General features: G+C 37.6%; 2 protein-coding genes across 2 annotated transcripts in view; one reads left to right on the forward strand and one right to left on the reverse strand.

Moving 5' to 3' along the window:
- Positions 1 to 19,768, forward strand: part of LOC110189750 (uncharacterized) — a 42,176-nt gene that overhangs the window by 171 nt on the left and 22,237 nt on the right. The window lies entirely within an intron of this gene.
- Positions 9,564 to 15,152, reverse strand: LOC110189751 (uncharacterized). The gene is made up of 3 exons (XM_020959959.2): positions 10,097 to 15,152; positions 9,767 to 10,026; positions 9,564 to 9,702 (listed from the first exon to the last, which is right to left on the reverse strand). The coding sequence occupies exon 1, from the start codon at positions 11,661 to 11,663 to the stop codon at positions 10,125 to 10,127; it is 1,539 nt and encodes a 512-aa protein (XP_020815618.2). The 5' UTR covers positions 11,664 to 15,152; the 3' UTR covers positions 9,564 to 9,702; positions 9,767 to 10,026; positions 10,097 to 10,124.

Below are 19,768 nucleotides of genomic sequence, written 5' to 3' on the forward strand. Positions count from 1 at the left end.
TTGACCAGGCTTAACTGATAAAAATATAAATATATTGCGACTTTTTTACATCGAATTTTGTTTTGTTAATCTCCCATGCATTTTTATATTTATTCTTTGTGAAGACTCCATTGTTTCGGGAAGGCTTAAAAGATTCACTATTAATATCTAGCCTTCAAATCGATATCTTTGTTTGATTTATGCTTATAAAAGGTATCTGTGTGGCGAACCCATGGGACCTTCACCCTGCCTTTTAATTTTATTTTGCATTGCATTTCGTTTTGTTAATTTCAATGCATTTTCAGAGCGTTTCAGTTCAGGCCAGGGCGTAGGCTTAGTGCCCGTAGTCGTGCCTGTTGTTTTTCGCAATTTTGTTTGTTTGTGCAGTTGTGTGGGCTGGGGCTTGGACCTGTGTCTGTCTGTGGCCGGGTATCTACGGATACCTACGGGTGTGTGCGGCGGCCAACCTGTTCGGATCTCGGGGAATGAGTCAGCTGGGGGTTCGCTCTCGTGTCGCATCCATGAGATACAATTCCAGCGGTCCCCGATAAATTCAAACATTCGAGTGTTTTGTCGGAGTGCGGGGCCTCCTTCAACATCCTTTTTGACCTGCACTCGAGCGTTTAGCCGGTGAGGGTTTTGATTATTTTGTGCCATGCCCTTAGCAATGTCTCATATTACCCGGCAAATGGAGATGTGTGTCTCCGTCATCCCCTCGGTATTTGTATTATGTTTTCCCTGCTGCATTTCCCGTCTTGGCATGGGGCCACTCCACACTACACACTCAGTGTGTAATATCCGATAAGCCAGCATTAAGACATGTTTGGAGGGCGAAGCCTTACTTAGTATCTTTTGGATTGTTTTTAAAAATTTTAGGGTAATTTTTGTAGGTAAAAAAGGGGGAATTTAAGTGACCACTTTTTACATGTTATGAGTGAGGATATAAATCGGATGTTTTTCTATATAAAATTCAAGAAATGTTGTTTCCTGTCACTTCCGAACGGAAGGAAGTCTCTTTTAAAAGTGAATATGCTGGTAAACAATACATATATGCATGTTTAAATAACTTTGTTTATTAAAGTTCATAAACACAACATCTATGTGTCACTTTGGTCAGGTAAATGACTTAATTTCTAGCTTTTTAGTTCTCTATTTAATCCCCTCACTTAATTGATTCTTAATTAACAAGTGCTTGTCTGTTTTACTGACAACTGCTTAGTGCCTGATTTATTTGATTACAAAGAACGACCTTGGCCAAATCTCTTGGCTCCCAGCTCTTGGCATAATTATTGTGTTTTTTATTTTGGCTTTTATGCCACACGCCTCGGTTTAATGTTTACCAAATACTCGCCATGGACCTGGAGTGGGCTTAGTACCTTCCGAAGAGTAAACCTACTTACACTCACCTGTACTCACAGTCGGTGGGGATTGCAGCAGGTGGCGTGACTAAGACATTCCGCCATGGCAAAGTGAGTTTTTCAAAATTCGAAACTAATTTCAGTCTGCTTTGTATGTTTTTTTTTGGCTTTTTTGTTATTATAAGTTTAGTTGCTGTTGTTGTTGTTATTTTTAGTTGCTTCTCTTTGTGCGCCTGCTAACGAGCATTATTTCAGTCGGGCAACCAGGCTTTTATTTTAGCCAATCTTTATTGTATATATTTTATATTTCTGCACATACTAGCAAGCTCACTTTTATGGTTTCGAAGGCATTAAAAAAAGTATGTGGCGCTAAATTCAAAACACCAGCAAGTAATTGAAAGAGTGTGAGAGATGCTCCATGGCTGGGCCTTTCGGGGGGAGTGGGCCTCCTCCATTGGCCATGTATTAGCCGGAGTCAGTCGCGCACCAAATCCCAATGGTAACGCACCCATTAATCACAAAAGAGAAACAATAAAAGCGCTTAGACTCAGCGCGGAAAAGTGGTAAAAGCCGCAGAAAAGAAGAAAATAAGAATGCAGAAAATCGCCTCGAAGATGTTCCTCTAGTGTTAATTAATAAATTGAATGTTTCCGAAAGTGTCGTACACTCGTATTAATAGAGCGGATGAGTCAGTCAGAATGCGATCGAAGTATGTACAAGGGAAATTTGGTTCAGCATCTGAGAGTGATTTCACTGTCTGACTTTTCGGGGTGTGGACCCCACAGTGTCGCGCAATAAACTTTAATTAATTCGAATTGCGTTGTGCAAAACAGTTAGTTAGTTTGCTACTCTCTTTGCCAATTTTGTTTGCTGTTGGCTTTTTGCGGGGGACCTCGGCTCAAATGGGGCAATTAAAAGCATTGTTCAGGGTATGGAAGGGGGCTTGGATACGGATCCCATTCTGGCAGGGGAATTTAAGGGGTGTGGGTTATTCACTCGTGAATATATGCAATTAATTAGTTGATTAAATGCGAGCGACAGTATCTATTACATTTTCATTTAGACAGGCTTGACATTGAAATACATTAACTGGCATTCCATCGAAAAGTCAGAGGGACTTTAAACCTTTCTATCTCTCAAGTAAGTACCTTTAAGAATAGGGGTTTTCATCTCATTGCTCTTACCAAAATAAGCATATTATCCCTTAAAGCTATTTATATTCACTCTTCGATTTCCCCGCTTAACTCAATAAGAGCGTCTCATCATGGGGGAAGGAACCCTTCAGCTAACGGCTATTATTGGCAAGTACGCCACCCGTTTTGGCCAGCTCATTAGCCATTCTCGGCACAAGCCACGTAACAGTAACAGGGCAGTAACATAAAAGGCGAAATATACACGAGTAGAAATACATAAACATACGCATATATGTATATATTCACACCATTCACGATGGTTTATCAGGTTGCATGCACGCGATTCAAATCAATTGCCACAATGACACACATACTTCGCACAGGCACCAAGATACACAGATACTTTTCAGCTGGTGGGCCAGGCCTTCAGACAATCCAAGTCTAATAATGTCTGCTGTCTAATGCCCAAGCCAGAACGATGACGAGACAATTCCAGCGGAGAAGACCTTCACGGTGCACTAACAAAGTCTTTGTGCAGCTACCAGTCGCATTCTACCGTCTACGTCATCCAGGGCAGGCAGACGTGGTAAAGGGGGGCAGACGGGGCACTTGGGTACTTGTACAATTGCACGTGCTTTGCATGTCGAATTACAAAATAACAAGAACACAAATACATAACTCACCTTACACCTTACACATCGACAACGGGAGAGTCAGCAGTGATTTTCTGTATCAAAGCAACAGGTTTCGTTCCTGCTTAAGGTACACAAAAAAAAACTTTAATTACCCTAGTAAATAAATTGGTTTAATTATCTTTAAGTCCGAAGGTTCATTAGTTTTTTATTGATATTATTCTGAATAAGAGTTTAGTTGTTTGTATACAACTTTCAATTGTTTTGTTAAAAGATATCTGAATATCTTTTTTGGAGTTAGCACTCATTCCGTATAATATTATATTGACAATCTAATAGATACAAAAAAACTATAATTTTAATATTACAAATTTTGTTTAAATAATAAATATTTATATTTATTGAACTCATTATTTAATAAAATCATAAAGGAATACTGGAAAATTTCAATAAACTATAACTACTACTAAGAAATCCATTCCGACCATATAAATCATGTATATGTTATACTTGATCAGTAGGAAAAGCCTAGTCGATCTACACACAAAAATAAAAAACAAATGTTCCTTAAAATTTTCAACTGTGTCAAAAATCCACAAATTTGTAGAACTAAATTCAACTTTCAAGTTTTCCTTTAGATTATTATTTATCATTTTTAAAATAACATTTCCAGGCTTTTTAAGACATTATTTTTTCCAGTGCACCCTAGCACAGAGGAGCTTTATGGGCTGAGCCGCCTCCAAGCGGGGGCGTGGCTCTTTCTCTCTTTAAACCGTTCTTTCTTGTGCATAATTACATGGCCGATGGTGGCATCAAATATTCAATCGACACAACGGCACACACTCGACCTCTATTCTCTCCAGGCTTTGTTTCGGTCAGATTTTGTTTATTTCTTTTTCTATTTCGGCTGCTTTAGTTTTATTTAGGTTAATGCTAAAAAATTGTCGTCACTGTGGCTCTTCTTCGCTTTGGCAAACAACTTTCATTAGGGCCAAGCAAAAAACAAAAAAAAAAAGCGAAAAGACCTCTAATCTTTTGCACTCCCAACGCTGACTTCTTCTTCGCCAAAGATCATGTCCGGCTAAGAGTCCGGAATAGGTATACATATGTATATATATATAGTTATATAGAGAGTGAGATGGATGCTTGTAATTTCACTTTTTATAGGTAACAACAGGTTAAAACGATTAGGCATTAATGTTGGCCAATCTGCTTGATGCTTTTCTTTTATAATTTGCGCACTATTAGCGTACTTTTTTTAAAGCTGCTTTTTAGGGTTTTCTTTGTGGGGCAGAGCTATTAGGTTTTTTAGGCGGCATGGTGATGGGTGTTGGGTGTGTGTAACTAAGGTCATACGAACCATGAAAATGAGGCCCAACGAGTTACGAAATTAAGTACAAGCAAGTAAAAATGTACGCTTGAAGTACCAACCTTGAAATAGTGTATTCATATTTAAATAACTTGGGAGGCATATGAAGAGAAGTTTTTAATAATAATCAGAAAATATAAACTTTAATAGACTGCTAAAGCACAGCTAAAACCTATTTTACTAAACTTTCCTTCTTTCCCAAAAAAATCAATTATAATACTATAATTGTAAGCATTCCAAATAAGTATTCAATATTAATTAATCAATCCTGAAACATTAGCCTAGACCTAATACATTAGCTTGAATTAAAACAAAAGATCTCCATCAGGTTCAACTCTTTGTTTGGGCCTCTGCTAATGATCTCTCAAAGGCCAATTAATTACATTAGATAAAATATTAGTTTCTGGCTTCTTTTCCAATGAAATGAATAAATAATTACAACTTTCCCTTTTGTCACTTTATCAGCTTTGAACTTAAAGGAAGCCACAACGAGGGCGACCTTTGAGATATATGAAAATGCATTCAGCCAGAACCGATAAGCCCGGGGTTGTGCACTATATAACGAAGTATACTATATATGTAGGAAGCGCTTTGAATGGATCTTGGTATGGTGGTGTGTCCCCAGTTTGTTGCTGGATCTGCTCCCTTATCGCGGACAGCATCCGGAGCAGGCCACACCCGCCGCGGTTTGGAAACACATATATACGATATAGATATACATATACGAATCGAAACCTGATCCCAATCCCATCTGGGGAGGAATGTGTGCTCTCAGAAGTCATTTGGCGGATTTCACGGTCCGGCGGTTTGATTAGACGCATTCGATTTGCCTTCGGCTTGTTTGCTCGATTGTTTGTTTGATCCGATCACAGCAACAATTAAATCCAATGAAATTTAATTTCGCAATTGAATTTCATTTCAGTTTCAGCAAAATGCTTGCAAATTACTCGAGCGTTCAGGCTTAGCTAAGCATTTGCCGTGTTTCCAGCCCATTTCCATTTCCCTCTCACTCACTTTTCCCGTCTCCTGTTTGCTGATTTTCCGATTTTCTGCTTTTCCCTAACCCACTAAATTGGCAATGCAAGCGTAGAGCTATCGCCTTTTCCTTGTTTGCCGGCTAGCTGCATTTTCTTTATGCAAAAATAGCTATCGGAAATGTTTGTGGCTAGTCTTCGAGTAAACTAAGTGATATATGTAGGTTGCGTATAGGAGATTGTTGGGAATATATAAAGGCAAAAGTGGGTTGAATCCTCACTAGACACTAATTTGGACCAGAAATGTATTTATTTTCAGGAAATCTGTGTAAATTAATTCCCAATTTGTTTATATTATGATAGTTTACTTTAGGATTTAATATTCTCTATTTTCTGGGGAGTAAGTATACTTTATGAATTGTGTTTAACCATGTGAAGACATTAATAAAGGTTTGTACTTAAATAAATAGGTATTCATAAGCAATTAGGGAAAGGAAAATCGGTGTTTATTATAATTTTTTAAATTCCTTTCTATTGAAATAATAAGAGAAATTAATAAGAAAGCTTTTCTTAATGAATATTGGAAGAAGTATATACTTTTCTGGTTAACCCTTCAACCTTTGTGACTAAACCACAATTCCATCATATACAAAATGACCCTAAGAGATTCCCATAAAATTTGATCAGCAGGAATTTTATAGTCTTGTAACTTATCCCTAAAACCCACATCCAATTGAAACATCAAACTTCCGTCGAGGTCGGTGGCCTCTGGACAATAGCAGGTTCCTCCATGGGACAGCAGGAACCTTTCTTGGGAACCCGACTTCGGTCGATATCCGATTCGTTTGAGGCCACAATAAAATTTGTGTCGGTTCGGCTGTTTCCGCTACTCATGTTCATGCCCCATTGACTTGCTCTCGAAGTCGATGGAAATCCAGGGAAAATCAGCGGGAAATGGAAGACCGGACTCGTTGCATTCGATTTTGAGGTTTACGATGCTCTATTTGATGGCTCATCGGTTCGAGATCGATGGATCATGCCCCTGAGCGAGCTCTGGCGAAGCTCTCCTTTGTTCCTAGCCCGATGCAATCTTAATGTGCGGTTCAGGTGAGTGACTAACGGCCAGGTAAACTATGACTAACTGGTCTCAGATCGTGGGTAGTTCAAGGAGTTTAGTTATTATTTATAGAGTTGTTTTTTTGGAGTCTGTTTATAATTAAATTGTCACAAAATTAAAGACCTTAAATGGTAAATGAGTCACTCTATCTACTAAGACCTTTTTGGTATAGTTAAATAATAAAAAGCTGAATTCTAAGTACCCTAAATGGTCGATGAGTCATCTAATTTAATTACAAAAGTTCCATAAAATAATCAAGAAAATGTGTAAGATTTGTTTATGGCTTTTATTTGATTTATTTATGATTATTATTTATTGCTGGCCGGTTAACCAAGTTGGAAACCAACCCCAGATCATATTTTCAACACAATTAGAGCATATTAAGTGTGGCAAGAGCGAGTGAGTGGTGTGGAGGGAGAACGTACTTGTTATATCTTTTTATTATTTTTTGTTTCTGATCCCAGGGAATATAAAATTAACGCAACAATTAACAGAAACGAGTTTTCGACTCGCAAGGGGAGTTAGTGAAATGAAGTGAGGAATCTGGCCACGGCTGATCTGGGAAAGGGGAAAAGATCGGAGTAAAGCCAAGGCTGCTTTTATTGAACAAAACAACGAAAACTCTTTGGCAATTTATGCTGGACCCCCGCTGAAGTGCCTGAAGCCATGTTCAGTTCGTTTTGGTTTCAATTCTTAAAAGAGAGAAAAAGGGGAACGAATATTCAACCAACCGAAAGAAATAGGGAGAAAACAACAAACAGAAATTGTGTGTAGAAGTTGAAAATGTTAATTTTTATGCCACATCGATAATGAATTTGATTTTTGGATAAAAACATACTTGAAAGTCTTTGAGGAATAGATGTACCTACCCTCCTATAAGTTCCTAAAACTTAAATCTTTATCAATCTTCTTTGTTGAAATTTCATAACTTTTATTCAAACACTTCTGCTGAGTAATAAAAGCCCTGGTTTAGGTTAGTACCATCAAGTTGATGTGCTATTATTAAGTTTTCTGTTATTGTTGCTTTGCGCTGCCTTTTGTGTGGTCTTGTGGTTTTCAGTTTTCCAGTTTTCGGTTTCTTGTTCGGTGCTTTTTGGTTTTACTTTTATTATTATTATTATTCATTCCACTTTGCCAACTTTGTGTGGCATTGAAGTGTTGCATTACCCGCCAGTCGATGCGAATTCTGTGTCTCGGTTATGTGACAAATTTTCCATAAATACATTATATATTTGGCCGGCAGGCGAGAGGGAGAGAGTTCAGTGACCCTCCAACTGCCTCTGAACTGACCTATTTGGCGGCAATTGCCGGCAAGTGGGAAGAAATGAGCGAGAAAGTGAGCCATAAGATGCCGCCGGAATGAGTGTCAAATTGGCCAAAGACAGGACACCATTTTTTTATGGAATAATCGTCTAGGCAATGCTCTTTAAAAATATATTTATACATATGTCGTATTAACTTTTTAATATATTTTATGAAATATTTCAATTAATTATATTACAGATTAAAAAACATAAAGTAAAATGCGTCATAAAATGTATTATTTGAGCTTTAAATAAGCAAAAACCCTTTTTAAACTTCACAAAATGTTTCAATTAACATGAGTTTCTTGATTTTATTTATCATTAAGCATATAATATAATAATTTCGACTGAAAAACTCTATTTACCTCTACAAAAATATATGTACATGTAGTGCTCCTTTATAATATCTTATTTCAGCTTCAAAATAAGCGAAAAACCTCATTAAACATATTTGAAATCTTTCGTCCATTAAACTTTCTGTCTTTAAAACTATATTATTTTTAGGTTTTAGTCCTCATAAATGTGCGACTCTTCAAAAATAAATTACTAAACGGTTCATTTAGGCTTTTAAGTAAGCTAAAACCTTGTTCAAATTTTACAATATTTAAAATCATTTTTATTCCTTAAGTTCAGTTATCATTAAAATATTTAATAAAAAATACATTCTTTTTGGTTGAAATAGTCCATGTACCCCTTCACAAACATTAACATGAATAAGTATCTGTCCAAGTTGTATGGCAGACAATTATTTCGCCTGTACATTTGGTATTCTATGGATATATTTATGGCTGCTGTACACTTTTCCTTTCTCATCCGCATTTTTATTTATTTTTGGCGCACAAATTTGTTTGTTTTATCGCGATGAGTGAGTGCATTTGTGGCGCCCGCCTTTCTGCATTCCTTGAATATTATTTCCAGACCAGAACCCGCCTCACTTGCCATTTCATACGAATATGTGTACTATTTATACCCAAATTAGCCATAATAATAATGTTCTTCTATGGCAAACGAAACTAATTTGGAGAAAACGAAACACCAAAGCGAAATTCAATTAAGTTTTATAGAAACACAACTCGGAGAGGAAAAAGCAAACCAATTTTAGTGCATAAAATTAACATTAGCAACAACACACACACTGGCAGAGTGATAAAAGCGGCCAAAACCCGTTTAGAATTCCAGATCGTATAATTTATTCATAGATTCATCATTCGGTGCATTGTTCGATTGCCCCGAACACAAACTTTTACTTTTCATCATTGTTTCGGGTGTCCATTGTGAGTGCTCATCTCGAAGAGGTCCCCCAGCAATCCAATTAGATAACCCTATACATATGTAGGGTCTAGGGCCATGTGTGGGCAGTGAAAGTTAACGTGGCTCGTTCTTAGCCACTGGCCGAAACCACGGAACACGACCAATGCGCAATTTGCATAAACAACGCATCTCACCAGTGCCGAGTGCAGTGGTGGGCAGCTGCTCGAGGGCTCGATCTTGGCTGGAACTGCGTAGAAATCAGATCAAGCCACGTTATTATATACTTTTTTCGACGGTCTGATCTCTCCATATCTCTGAACAGCAAAAGCTATTTTACCTCAAAGATGGCGTCTCAGATCATAATCATTTTCCTTACTGTTTTTTTTTTTTTTTAAGTGGAACTGATTTTGAATAAAAAGTTTTTCAAATCAAACAAACATTTTCAATTGGTGTGTTTTAATGTTTGTTTCATGTGTATTTTGTTTAAACAAATCAAAGGAATTCGTCTTTTATTTGAGGAAAATTATGGGAACGAGGAAGATAAGATCTGTGGCGCACGATTGTAGTCCATGGTGTTATCCTGATCTGCAGAGTAGACATACATATATATAATTAGCAAGATATATATAATCAGCAAAAGCTAGTTTACCTCAAAGATGGGATCGGAAATGATGTATAGCGTTTCAGATCATAATCATTTCCCTTACTGTATTTTCTTAAAAAGTGGAACTAAAATGTTTCTCAAATCAAACAAATATGACATTTTCAATTGGTGTGTTGATTAAGTGATGTTTCGTGTGTTTTTTGTTTAAACAAATCAAAGGAATTCGGCTTTTAATTGATGAAAATTATGGGAACGAGGAAGATAGGATCTGTGGCGCACGATTGTGTTCCATGGTGTTATCTGATCTGCAGAGTTGAAATACATATATATAATTATTTATAAAATATTTTATAGGGTATAATATTTTGCACCCACCTTCATTGTTTAGAACCGTCTTGGCGTCTTAGAGGGCCTTCGGACCCTCAACTTTTACCTTGGCAGTCTCCTTCACGGCATCTGTGGCGGCCTGGCCCAGGAGAGGGTTCGCATTAGTGGAGCCCTTTGGCGGATCTGCCTCCACTCCAGATTTCTTATTCATCAACTTGATTGCATTCTCAATGGCCTCTCCTAGCGGCGCTATGGAGTTTCGTTTTGGACCAAGGGATCCAACTTTGCTGCCTCCTGCAGATGAGTTGTGCACTGAGGGAGCGGGGCGTACTTTTGTGACACATTTCGGAACTGGATACAGTGCTATGGGTCGGAACACAAGCTGGGATTTGGGAGAGATTCCACTGGATGCCGACAGCTTACTGCCCGAGGTTGAGGCTACATCTTGGACGGTAGCCTGATATGGACGTGACGGAGCGCCGCGTGCCACGACTTTGGTATCACCCTTTTGCAGTTCGGATATACCCTTCAACATCTCGCTGACCTTACGGTCATATGTGGCCTTTTTGTTCTTGGTATCCACCCACAGTTTGCGGATGTTCGCGGCATCACACTTGGCCTTCTTTTCATCGACCATGGATTTCATGGCCAGACCTTCCAGTTCACGTCGACTTATGGTAATGATCTTACGACGGGTGATTTGAAAATATCCCGGTTCAGATACCGTCTTCGGTAACTGGTTGATTTTAGATTCAACCCCTTTTGTAACATGTTCCAATTGTTTTGTGCCGCCAGCTTCGTCCTTGGGGTGGATCTTGCGTTTCTTAAAGTGTTGCTTTTCCTTCTCTTGATCGAAATGGCTCCCAGAACTCTGGAGAACACGCTTCCATCTAGTGGGACGTCCTTCATTAGCTGCTTTCTTTTCAGAAGTCATTGCGGCTTCCTTGTTGGCCGATTGAGCAGACTGATTTGCATTCTCGCTTTTGGAGGTGCCAGATATTGACTCAATATCGATATCAGAATCGGCCTCCTTGGCTTTCTTTCCTTGAGTAATGGTCTCTTGCATCAAGCCACGTGTGTTTTCGATTGACTTCTTGGGTTCTTCCTTAACACCACCCAAAGAGTCTTCTACGGTTGCAGCCACAGACTTCTCTACAATAGCTTCAGGCTCCTCCTCTTTTTCTATCTTTGCGGAGATGTCAGCTATTGACTCTATATCGATATCGGAGTCAGCCTCCTTGGTTTTCTTTCCTTGAGTGATGGTCTCTTGCATCAAGTCACGTGGCTTCTCAGTTGACTTTTTGGGTTCGTCCTTTGCACCACCCAAAGACTCTTCTACAACAGCTTCAGGATCCATCTCTTCTTTTATCTTTACGGAGGTGTCACCTATTGGTTTAACATCGACATCGGACTCAGCCCCCTGGGCTTTCTTTCCTTGAGTAATGGTCTCTTGCATCAAGGCACGTGGCTTCTCGGTTGACTCTTTGGGTTCATCCTTAGCACCACCCAAAGACCCTTCTATGGTTGCAGGCACAGAATTCTCCTCAATTGGAATTTTGACCTTCTTCGAGTTCAACATTTCTACAGGGTTTTCCTCAACCTTCTTCGAATCCATGTTTGCGGCTACTAATTTTCAATCAAATGTACCTACTAGAGCTTACTTGTCTTCTGGAACCACGTTGACAGTTGTTTTAAAGTTTTTGACTGTTCCAGTTGTAAGAACTTCTTTTTTCGCAGACTCCAGATTACTTACACGCGCAAGCTTTTCAACTATTTCATCAGATATTCTTTCATTTCCGGTACAGAGTCGCAATCCTCGATTATATCGTTGTTACTGAGACATTTATAGCTTTTTTACACTAATCAAAGTTACTTATCGATAAGTAGAACACATAATGAAAGTTTATACCGTCTTCTTCCACAAAGCCCAAAGTGTGAAACAGTTCGAATATTTGACAAATGTGAAACATCCACAGTAAATAGCACAAAGTTTGTGAAAGATGGTAGACGCTCTTAAATTATATTATCAATTACTTCAGTATTGGGGTTTTATATAAAACAAGAAAGAAAGCTAATTTCGGCACGCTGAAGTTAATATAACCCTGCAGATTAAAATTCAATCACTAGGAATTAATGCATATAAATTATATATATTTATGTTAAAAAACAATGATGTAATGCTTTCAATTCATTCACCTTAAAATTTTATATTTATAGTTTTACTTTCACAATTTTGTATTTTCATCTATTTGTACCGAGCGTTTGTATGGCACCTATATGATAATGAAAATTCTTAACCTATATATAATTATTATTTGATGCAAATCTGTTAAAAACTGGAAAAGCTATAGTTTTTTTTTTTTTTTAATTGTACGATAATTCCTATGTCAGCTATATGATATAGTCATCCGATCTGGCTCGTTCCAACTTATATACGAGTAAGAGTATATAGAAGACCAACTGCAAAGTTTCATTGCGATAGCTTCAAAACTGAGGGACTAGTTTGTGTTGAAACGGACAGACGGACGGACAGACGGACATGGCTAGATCGACTCGGCTGTTGATGCTGATATGGTTGGAAATGTCTCCATTACTGCGTTGCAAACTTCTGACTGAAATTATAATACACTGCAAGGGTAAAATAAAAGCGATTCAGAACATTATTGGAATATGATCTATAGGAAATTTACAATATGTATAAGCAACTTAATTTTGTATACTTTTAGTTTCGGTGCCTCCCATATTTTAATCATCGTCATTGCTTACGTTTTTTAGTTAGTGCTATCAATTTTTCTAAGTGGATGTTGCTCTGCGAAACTATCCTTAAAACAAGAAAAAAAAAAGTAAATTCGGCACTCCGAAGTTTTTATACCCTTGCAGGTTACAGTTTAATCACTAGGAATCAATACAATATACATTTTATTTATTTATGTCAAAAAAACAAATTCACAGTTTTAGTCACAGTTTTACATTCACAGTGTACCGTTTTCCTCAATCTTTGACGATCGTTCCTATGGCAGCTATATGATATAGTGATCCCATAAAATTGTATACAAAATTATAGAATAAGATATAATTTTATAAAATTCTGTTGAAAACTAAAAATGTTAAAATTTATTTTGTAAAAACTTTCCGATCGTTTGTATGGCAGCTATACGAGTATCGCGACATATATATGAGTAACCGTATATAGAAGACTAACTACAAAGTTTCATTGAGATAGGGACTAGTATGCGTAGAAATGGACACACAGACGGACAGACGGGTATGGCTAGATCGACTCGGCTGTTGATCCTGATCAAGAATATATATACTTTATATGGTCGGAAATGTCTCCGTCACTACGTTGAAAACTTCTGACTAAAATTAAAATACACTGTAAGGGTATAAAAAGGACGACGGATTATGACGGCGAAGTTATGTCTTTTTTCAATACAAACCAACCATCTGAATCGGTTGGAATATATGAAATATATGAAACTCGAATTCCCATCATTCTCCATCCAATAATATCTGATTACGGTTGGAAAAAATACTAAATATAAGATACAAATTTTTTTGAAATGGCGGTTTATTCATAATGTTACCATAGAAACGATCCGTAAATCTAAAATTTATTCTAAAGTGATATCGACCTTTTTAAAGACTTCTTTGTATTATAAGTTCATACATATGTACATATGAAAACATGAAAACATAGGAATATCAATAAAAGTTCGGTATTTTTCAATATTGAAATTAATTATTTATCTTTTTTGTATATAGAAAATTCGGCTTCCTGAAGTTAGCTCCTTTTGTTCTTATTATGTTTAGTTGTGAGTTTGAATATATAAATTTTATATAATTTTCGTTTGCTTGTATGTTATGTACGATGTTTTAAAGAAGAGATTCTCCCATCTATGTACATACATATATCTCTGGCTGAATTAACTTGAATTTTTCTTTGAAATGTTTTGGTTTTGGATCAAAGAAGTACATTTTTCGACTTATTCACTGAAAAATACATTTGTAGTATGAACTTCACTAAAAACTTGCTAGTATCAAATATAAATAACTTTCAATTACAACACTCCAAATTAGTGTTATTAAAATTTTATATGGAATTTAATATCCTGTTTTGGTATTCCATGGCAGTCTGCAAAATATCCTTTGCGAACGTCGTAACTCAGTTATTTCGACGTTATTTAATTGCAGACTCGCTGCAGGCGAGTTTTACTTTCGCACACAAAAATGTGTGACCTCCTCTTCATTCCTAACTCAGATCCCTTGGCTTTTCCGGGGCCCATTTCCATGCAAATCAGCTGAAAACACGCACACATCCGCGACGGGAGGGCGGGAGGAGATGGCCCCAAAGCCCCGTATATTTATAATGGGACACCGGCTTTCAATACGCCGCATGATATGCGATATGGATATGCAAATTCAAAGGGGTTAAGGATCGGGATTGGGGGCCATGCCATGCCACGAAGGATACAAGAGGGCCTAGCCCAATGTGAAAATTCCTTTTCAGCAGGCTTGGCAGCATGGAACGTGACAAAATGAAGTCTGTTTTCGGCATTCAGGCCTTACGTAATGCGACCGGGTCTTTAGTCCTGAGCCATTGTATTGCCCGAGGATAATCAAGATTAACGCCCGACTTTCGTCCTTATCAGTCGTCGCCATTGGGGTGGGGAATTCAGGACTCGCCACAGCTGCCCGCCGAGAGTTCATGTTCGCCTTTTAGGTCATTGACCGGCTAATGTGTTGATTGATTCTAATGAGAAGGGAAGGATGAGGCTCTTTAGAGCACAGGAAAAAATATACTTATAATATCTGTTGCATTTTCTGTGGAGTGTTTTAAATGTTAGAATGCAGTCTGAAATCATCTCTTTCCTGGCCTTAAAACCCCTTTAAAACCTTGTAAGATCATTTATACTAACAAATTGTATTTAAACATCAACCGGAAAGTTGATCACAGTTGTTGATAATGTTTTGAAAAGGTGTTTATTTTGTCAGATACCCAAGATTTATCTCTTGGCTATGGAGCATTGTGTTTGTGTTTTTTGGGGAACATGAACTTGACGAGTTCATAAATAGCATACAGCACTTGGGGAGCCACAGATGCCCCACACATGTGGCCACCAACCTTGGGATTCATTCGGTACTCGATTGCATCACTCCACTTGAAAATACAATTAACTGAATGTGCTTTATTTTCTGTCTTCTTTCAGATCACCAATTCAGAAGCGTTTGAAAAATGTAACGACAATTTAAGCGATAAAAAAAAAACACAAAAATAAAAACAAAAAAACAACCGAAAGGCGGAAAATTATTCAATAGAACCCACAGAGAATCCACTTTAGCGAGATCAGGTGAGTTGGGCAACGAAACGGAATGACTTCCTGGGATTTGGTAATATTTATCCAAGAAATAGCGAGTAATAATCATAATTTGCTTTGATCTCGCTTTGATTTTCTGCCTCTTATTTCCTAATATACGGGGTCTGGGGAAAACTTTAGTAATTCTTGGGGAAAAGTGTGCTCTTAAATTAGAAAATTAGGCCACCCCTGAGGAGCAATTGCCGGCCATTTTTATGGTTTTGCTTAAGATTCCAGGCCAGAGGGAGGACTTTTTTGGTGACTGTCTTGGTGTCTCGGTTCTTGGCATTAAGCAAATTTATGTTTATGAGAGGAAGGAACCCTTCAAAAGTCACCACATAGAACTGCTGCACGTGCAGCATTAAAATGTAAAATGTACGAATATAAAGAGCCCATTTTTTCGCACCTGGGCGACGTCTCTGCCTCCATGCCCCCGTTGTTATGGTAATGTGAGCTTCGTTTTGGGGTTTTATTCTGATTACAATAACATTTTTGCCGTCATTGTTTGACGAGACCTTCGGCGCAGATCGACCTTGAGGCTTGAGGCTGCGTGTAATTCAAACCGTATAAATCGGACTGATTAACCCATTTTCGAAAACTATACAGAGGAGAAGAGCTAACCTTGTGGTGTCCTCAGCTCTTTTTTTTGATGCCTCAATTTATTGGCCAAACCCATAAACTTGGCCTTCTTCGCTTGTGTGCCAAACGCCTTTCTTGGCTAATTTCAAGAAAAGGTAGTAGGTGTGCGGAAAATTTCCAACACAACTTGGCCGCTCTCCAGCAAAGGGCACAAGGATTCTGCCGTTGAAGAGAGGAAGGAAGTCGGCTCCTTTTTGCCTTATTTGGTTATTCGGTGACGGACCTCTGACAATTTCGTTGACTAGGTCAGGCTCTCTCTCTTCTCAACCATATATGTATATATGTATATCTGTTGGATTCACTTTTGGTTTCTTTGGGCGGAAAAGCGATTGCGCACAGAGAGAGATACATAGATAGAGAGAGTGGGGAAGGTCCTGGCAACATTTTTAGATGGCAACATTTTTATTGCCTTGATTTCATTCAAGTTTTTTGACCACAAATTCCATTGATAGCAGGAGTGTCGGCACAATTTCCCTATATCTATGATGTAATATATCGGAACTGGATTCTTATCAAGTTGCTGGAGCTAAGGATTTTATTAAAAACTAGTTATTAACGACTTAGAGTCTGTAACCTGAACTCAAACAAGTCGCTAAGGCGCTCTAATGTTGTTTAGACATAACATTTAAACTTAATTTAAGCATTTTCTTACTTGATATGTAAACAAAACTTTAATTTCCAGGTTGAACAATTAATTTCCTTTTATTCATACTTAACTGGATTTAATCATGGTTTTTGTTTATGAAAATGTTTGTTTAAATTTCTGTGATTCGGTAAATAACAAAGTTGTTATTCTGTTATTTGAGAGAAAACTATTGTTTGAAATTGGCTAATTGAAAACTTACTGTTGTTGTTGCATAGTTGTGTTTAGTGTCAATATTAGTATTCCTGGTTTACTTAATAATAATAAGTAAAGAACTTAAAAATTGGAGTTGGGATTTACTTAAAACTTTTCCCCAATCAAAAGTTTTTAATCTAAAATAAAACTAAAATAATAAAAACGTATGCATCCCGACTATGAGATACCAGGCCAGAATTGTCTCATAAACAAAAGAAAATGTTGGATACCCTTAAAGGGACTGTTGCCCGAATAGTATCTTCTTTATTTTATAAACGTTAAAAATACAAATTTATAAACTAAGCTATACATATATAAATATACACTCAGCAACATTTATCCAATGTCTTTCAAACTGAAAGAGCGATAATGATGCTGTGAAAAACGAGATACAGAGAGAGATTCCTGCTGAGAAGAGAGCCATTTCGCAGTTGCGCTCCTTGACCTTGGGCACGAACTCGTCCCCCATACTCACATAAAATCTATGAATTTTCCACGCTTTTGTTGTTGTTTTTTTTTTTCGCCGAGACACATCTGGCGAACTCCGGCAATATGAAATCCGTATGGAGACTCGGACTCAGTCGCTCACTTCGCCAGCAGCCACAAGTTGTGGCAACGCGGACGGAAAAATAAAAAACCAAAAGCCTCGAACTCAATAGTGAACAAAAAGTATAAAAGGCATTTCAAAAATTTGTTTTCATGTTTCATGAGGAGCAACGATCCCCCACCGATTTGGGTTCGGATCAGCAGTATGTAATCCGATTAAAGCAATGCAAAAACAGGCTATAAATCAAGCGAGGAATCAGAATATCTGAATCAGCCATCGCTGCGTCATCGCTAAAATTATTATTATTATCATCATCATCATCACATCATCGTTCTGGAACCGTTCTTATCACACTTTTCGCTGACCCCTCCTACCCATTGATTCTCATCGATTTTCATCTATCATACGTCGTACACAGATTGATTGATAAGGAGGTGTGGGGAGAGGGACACTTTCGGGTTCAAAGTTCGCATTTGTCAAATGGAGCGAAAGCGGGGACTGTATAAACAGGAGGTCCGATGCTCAAGAGCCCAATCAAATAGAATGGGATGCGATTAAATAGGCCTCCGAAAAGTACAAAGGAATGAGAACTTTGCTCCTAAGCCATTATATTGAATTTCAAATTGATGAGTTAATATTGGGCAATGGATGGAAGGGAGGAACACAGACCAAAGATTTGTGCTTTCAAATCAAATTGAGCAAATAGGCTGCTTGCTGTTTTTGCATTTGAATAATATTAGTTGTGGAGATAGTAGTATATATATTAGAAAAATAATTCACCTTCACAAAAGTTTGTTCTTTATGGGGTTAAAATATTATAATATCGATACTGTATAGATATTTGACGCAAAAGTCGATATATAATAAGTGGGTACCTAAATTTCTACTCGTCTACGATATTTTCGATATGGTATCGAGGTCTACGATATTTTCGATCTGGTATTGAACGTGATAGATTTTTCCCTCGATATACGTATTTAAATTCCAAGTACTTCATAAAGTTTTACTAGTTTTTTCTACTTTTACTGTAACGTATTTAATTTAATTTGTAATTTCCTTAAACTCATTGCTAGTTGTTCCCCCTTAACAGCTTTTTTATCTCTTTGCATGTCTTTGACTACTAATTAGAACTTCTTTCCCTTACTCTTAAGACTATCTTTAGAAAAATGTATATACATGTGTAGCTCTTATTTGCCAATTCATTTCCTTATCAGAGTCACACCCAGGATAGTACTTGTACCCAGTCTTTGGTCATTGCAACGGGTGAAACGTACAAGATGTGGAAAATCTGTTATCTGAACTATTTATGAGTGTACTCAACACACTCAACATGTATTTGTAAAACACACACAAGATATATCCATTTTGGCAGCCATAAATAAACAGATATTCCATTTTCTCAACTTTTCCAATTAAGATCCTCAATAAAACAGCTGGCAAAAACCAAACTATAAGTGGGAAAACGAAAGTGTGGCAAATTTGTCTTGAGAAATTTACATGCATCCCCGATTTCAATTTCAACTTGTGTGTTTTAAATGCACTTCAAAGTCTTAAGTTTAAGCATTTTCCGCATAGACAGAGATGACCTTCAGGGTGGCACCAAATTTGTATATTGTATATTTTTATATTTACGGTGCAAAGTCAAAGCCTGGTCATGGAAACTAATGACAAATAAACTGTAAAGTGAGGTAACTTAATGGCGATTTTGCATCGTGTAATGTCCGATGAGCATGCACTTTTGTTTGCTTTTCTTTCTTGAGTTGTGACGAGCTTTCCGGTCAGGGGCACTCTGCTGCTTTCCTTTTCAATTTGTCCAGCTCTTTGGCTTTGGCTTGGCCATTATGCCACTTGGCCGTTTTGCAATGACGCCTGAGACTGACTTGCCATTGGGAATGGGAATAAAAATAGTGCTGAAGTGTCGGTAACAAGTGGCTATGCACAGCGAGAAAAACAAACTAAACTATTGGGTTTAAAATCTGAGATATTTTCACTTAACAAAATTGTAAATATTCGAATTTACTGATTTATGGCTAAACAAAATAATATTAGGAGGGCTTATATAGGATTCGTTTCTAAGAATAATGTAAATAATACAATTTATTACAGCTATTCCTCCCATTTTCTCTTACTGTACGGCCTTAGATACATCCGAGAATTTCACACTTTGCTGCGAGGTTGAGCTTCAGTTTGAGCTTGAGTTTCAAGTTAGAGCTTCGAGGCAGAGCCCATGGGGCAGTTAGCCAGTTTCCTGGCCCATTGTCTGGCTGGCTGGGGCTCCTCGTAATTAAGTTGGCAAATTTGTGTAATGAGCAAGTGCAATTAACCGGCGGGCTCCGTGT

The sequence above is a fragment of the Drosophila serrata genome, unplaced genomic scaffold, assembly GCF_035046125.1.
Source record: "Drosophila serrata isolate PLE 108 unplaced genomic scaffold, ASM3504612v1 contig_347, whole genome shotgun sequence".
Lineage (NCBI taxonomy): Eukaryota > Metazoa > Arthropoda > Insecta > Diptera > Drosophilidae > Drosophila > Drosophila serrata.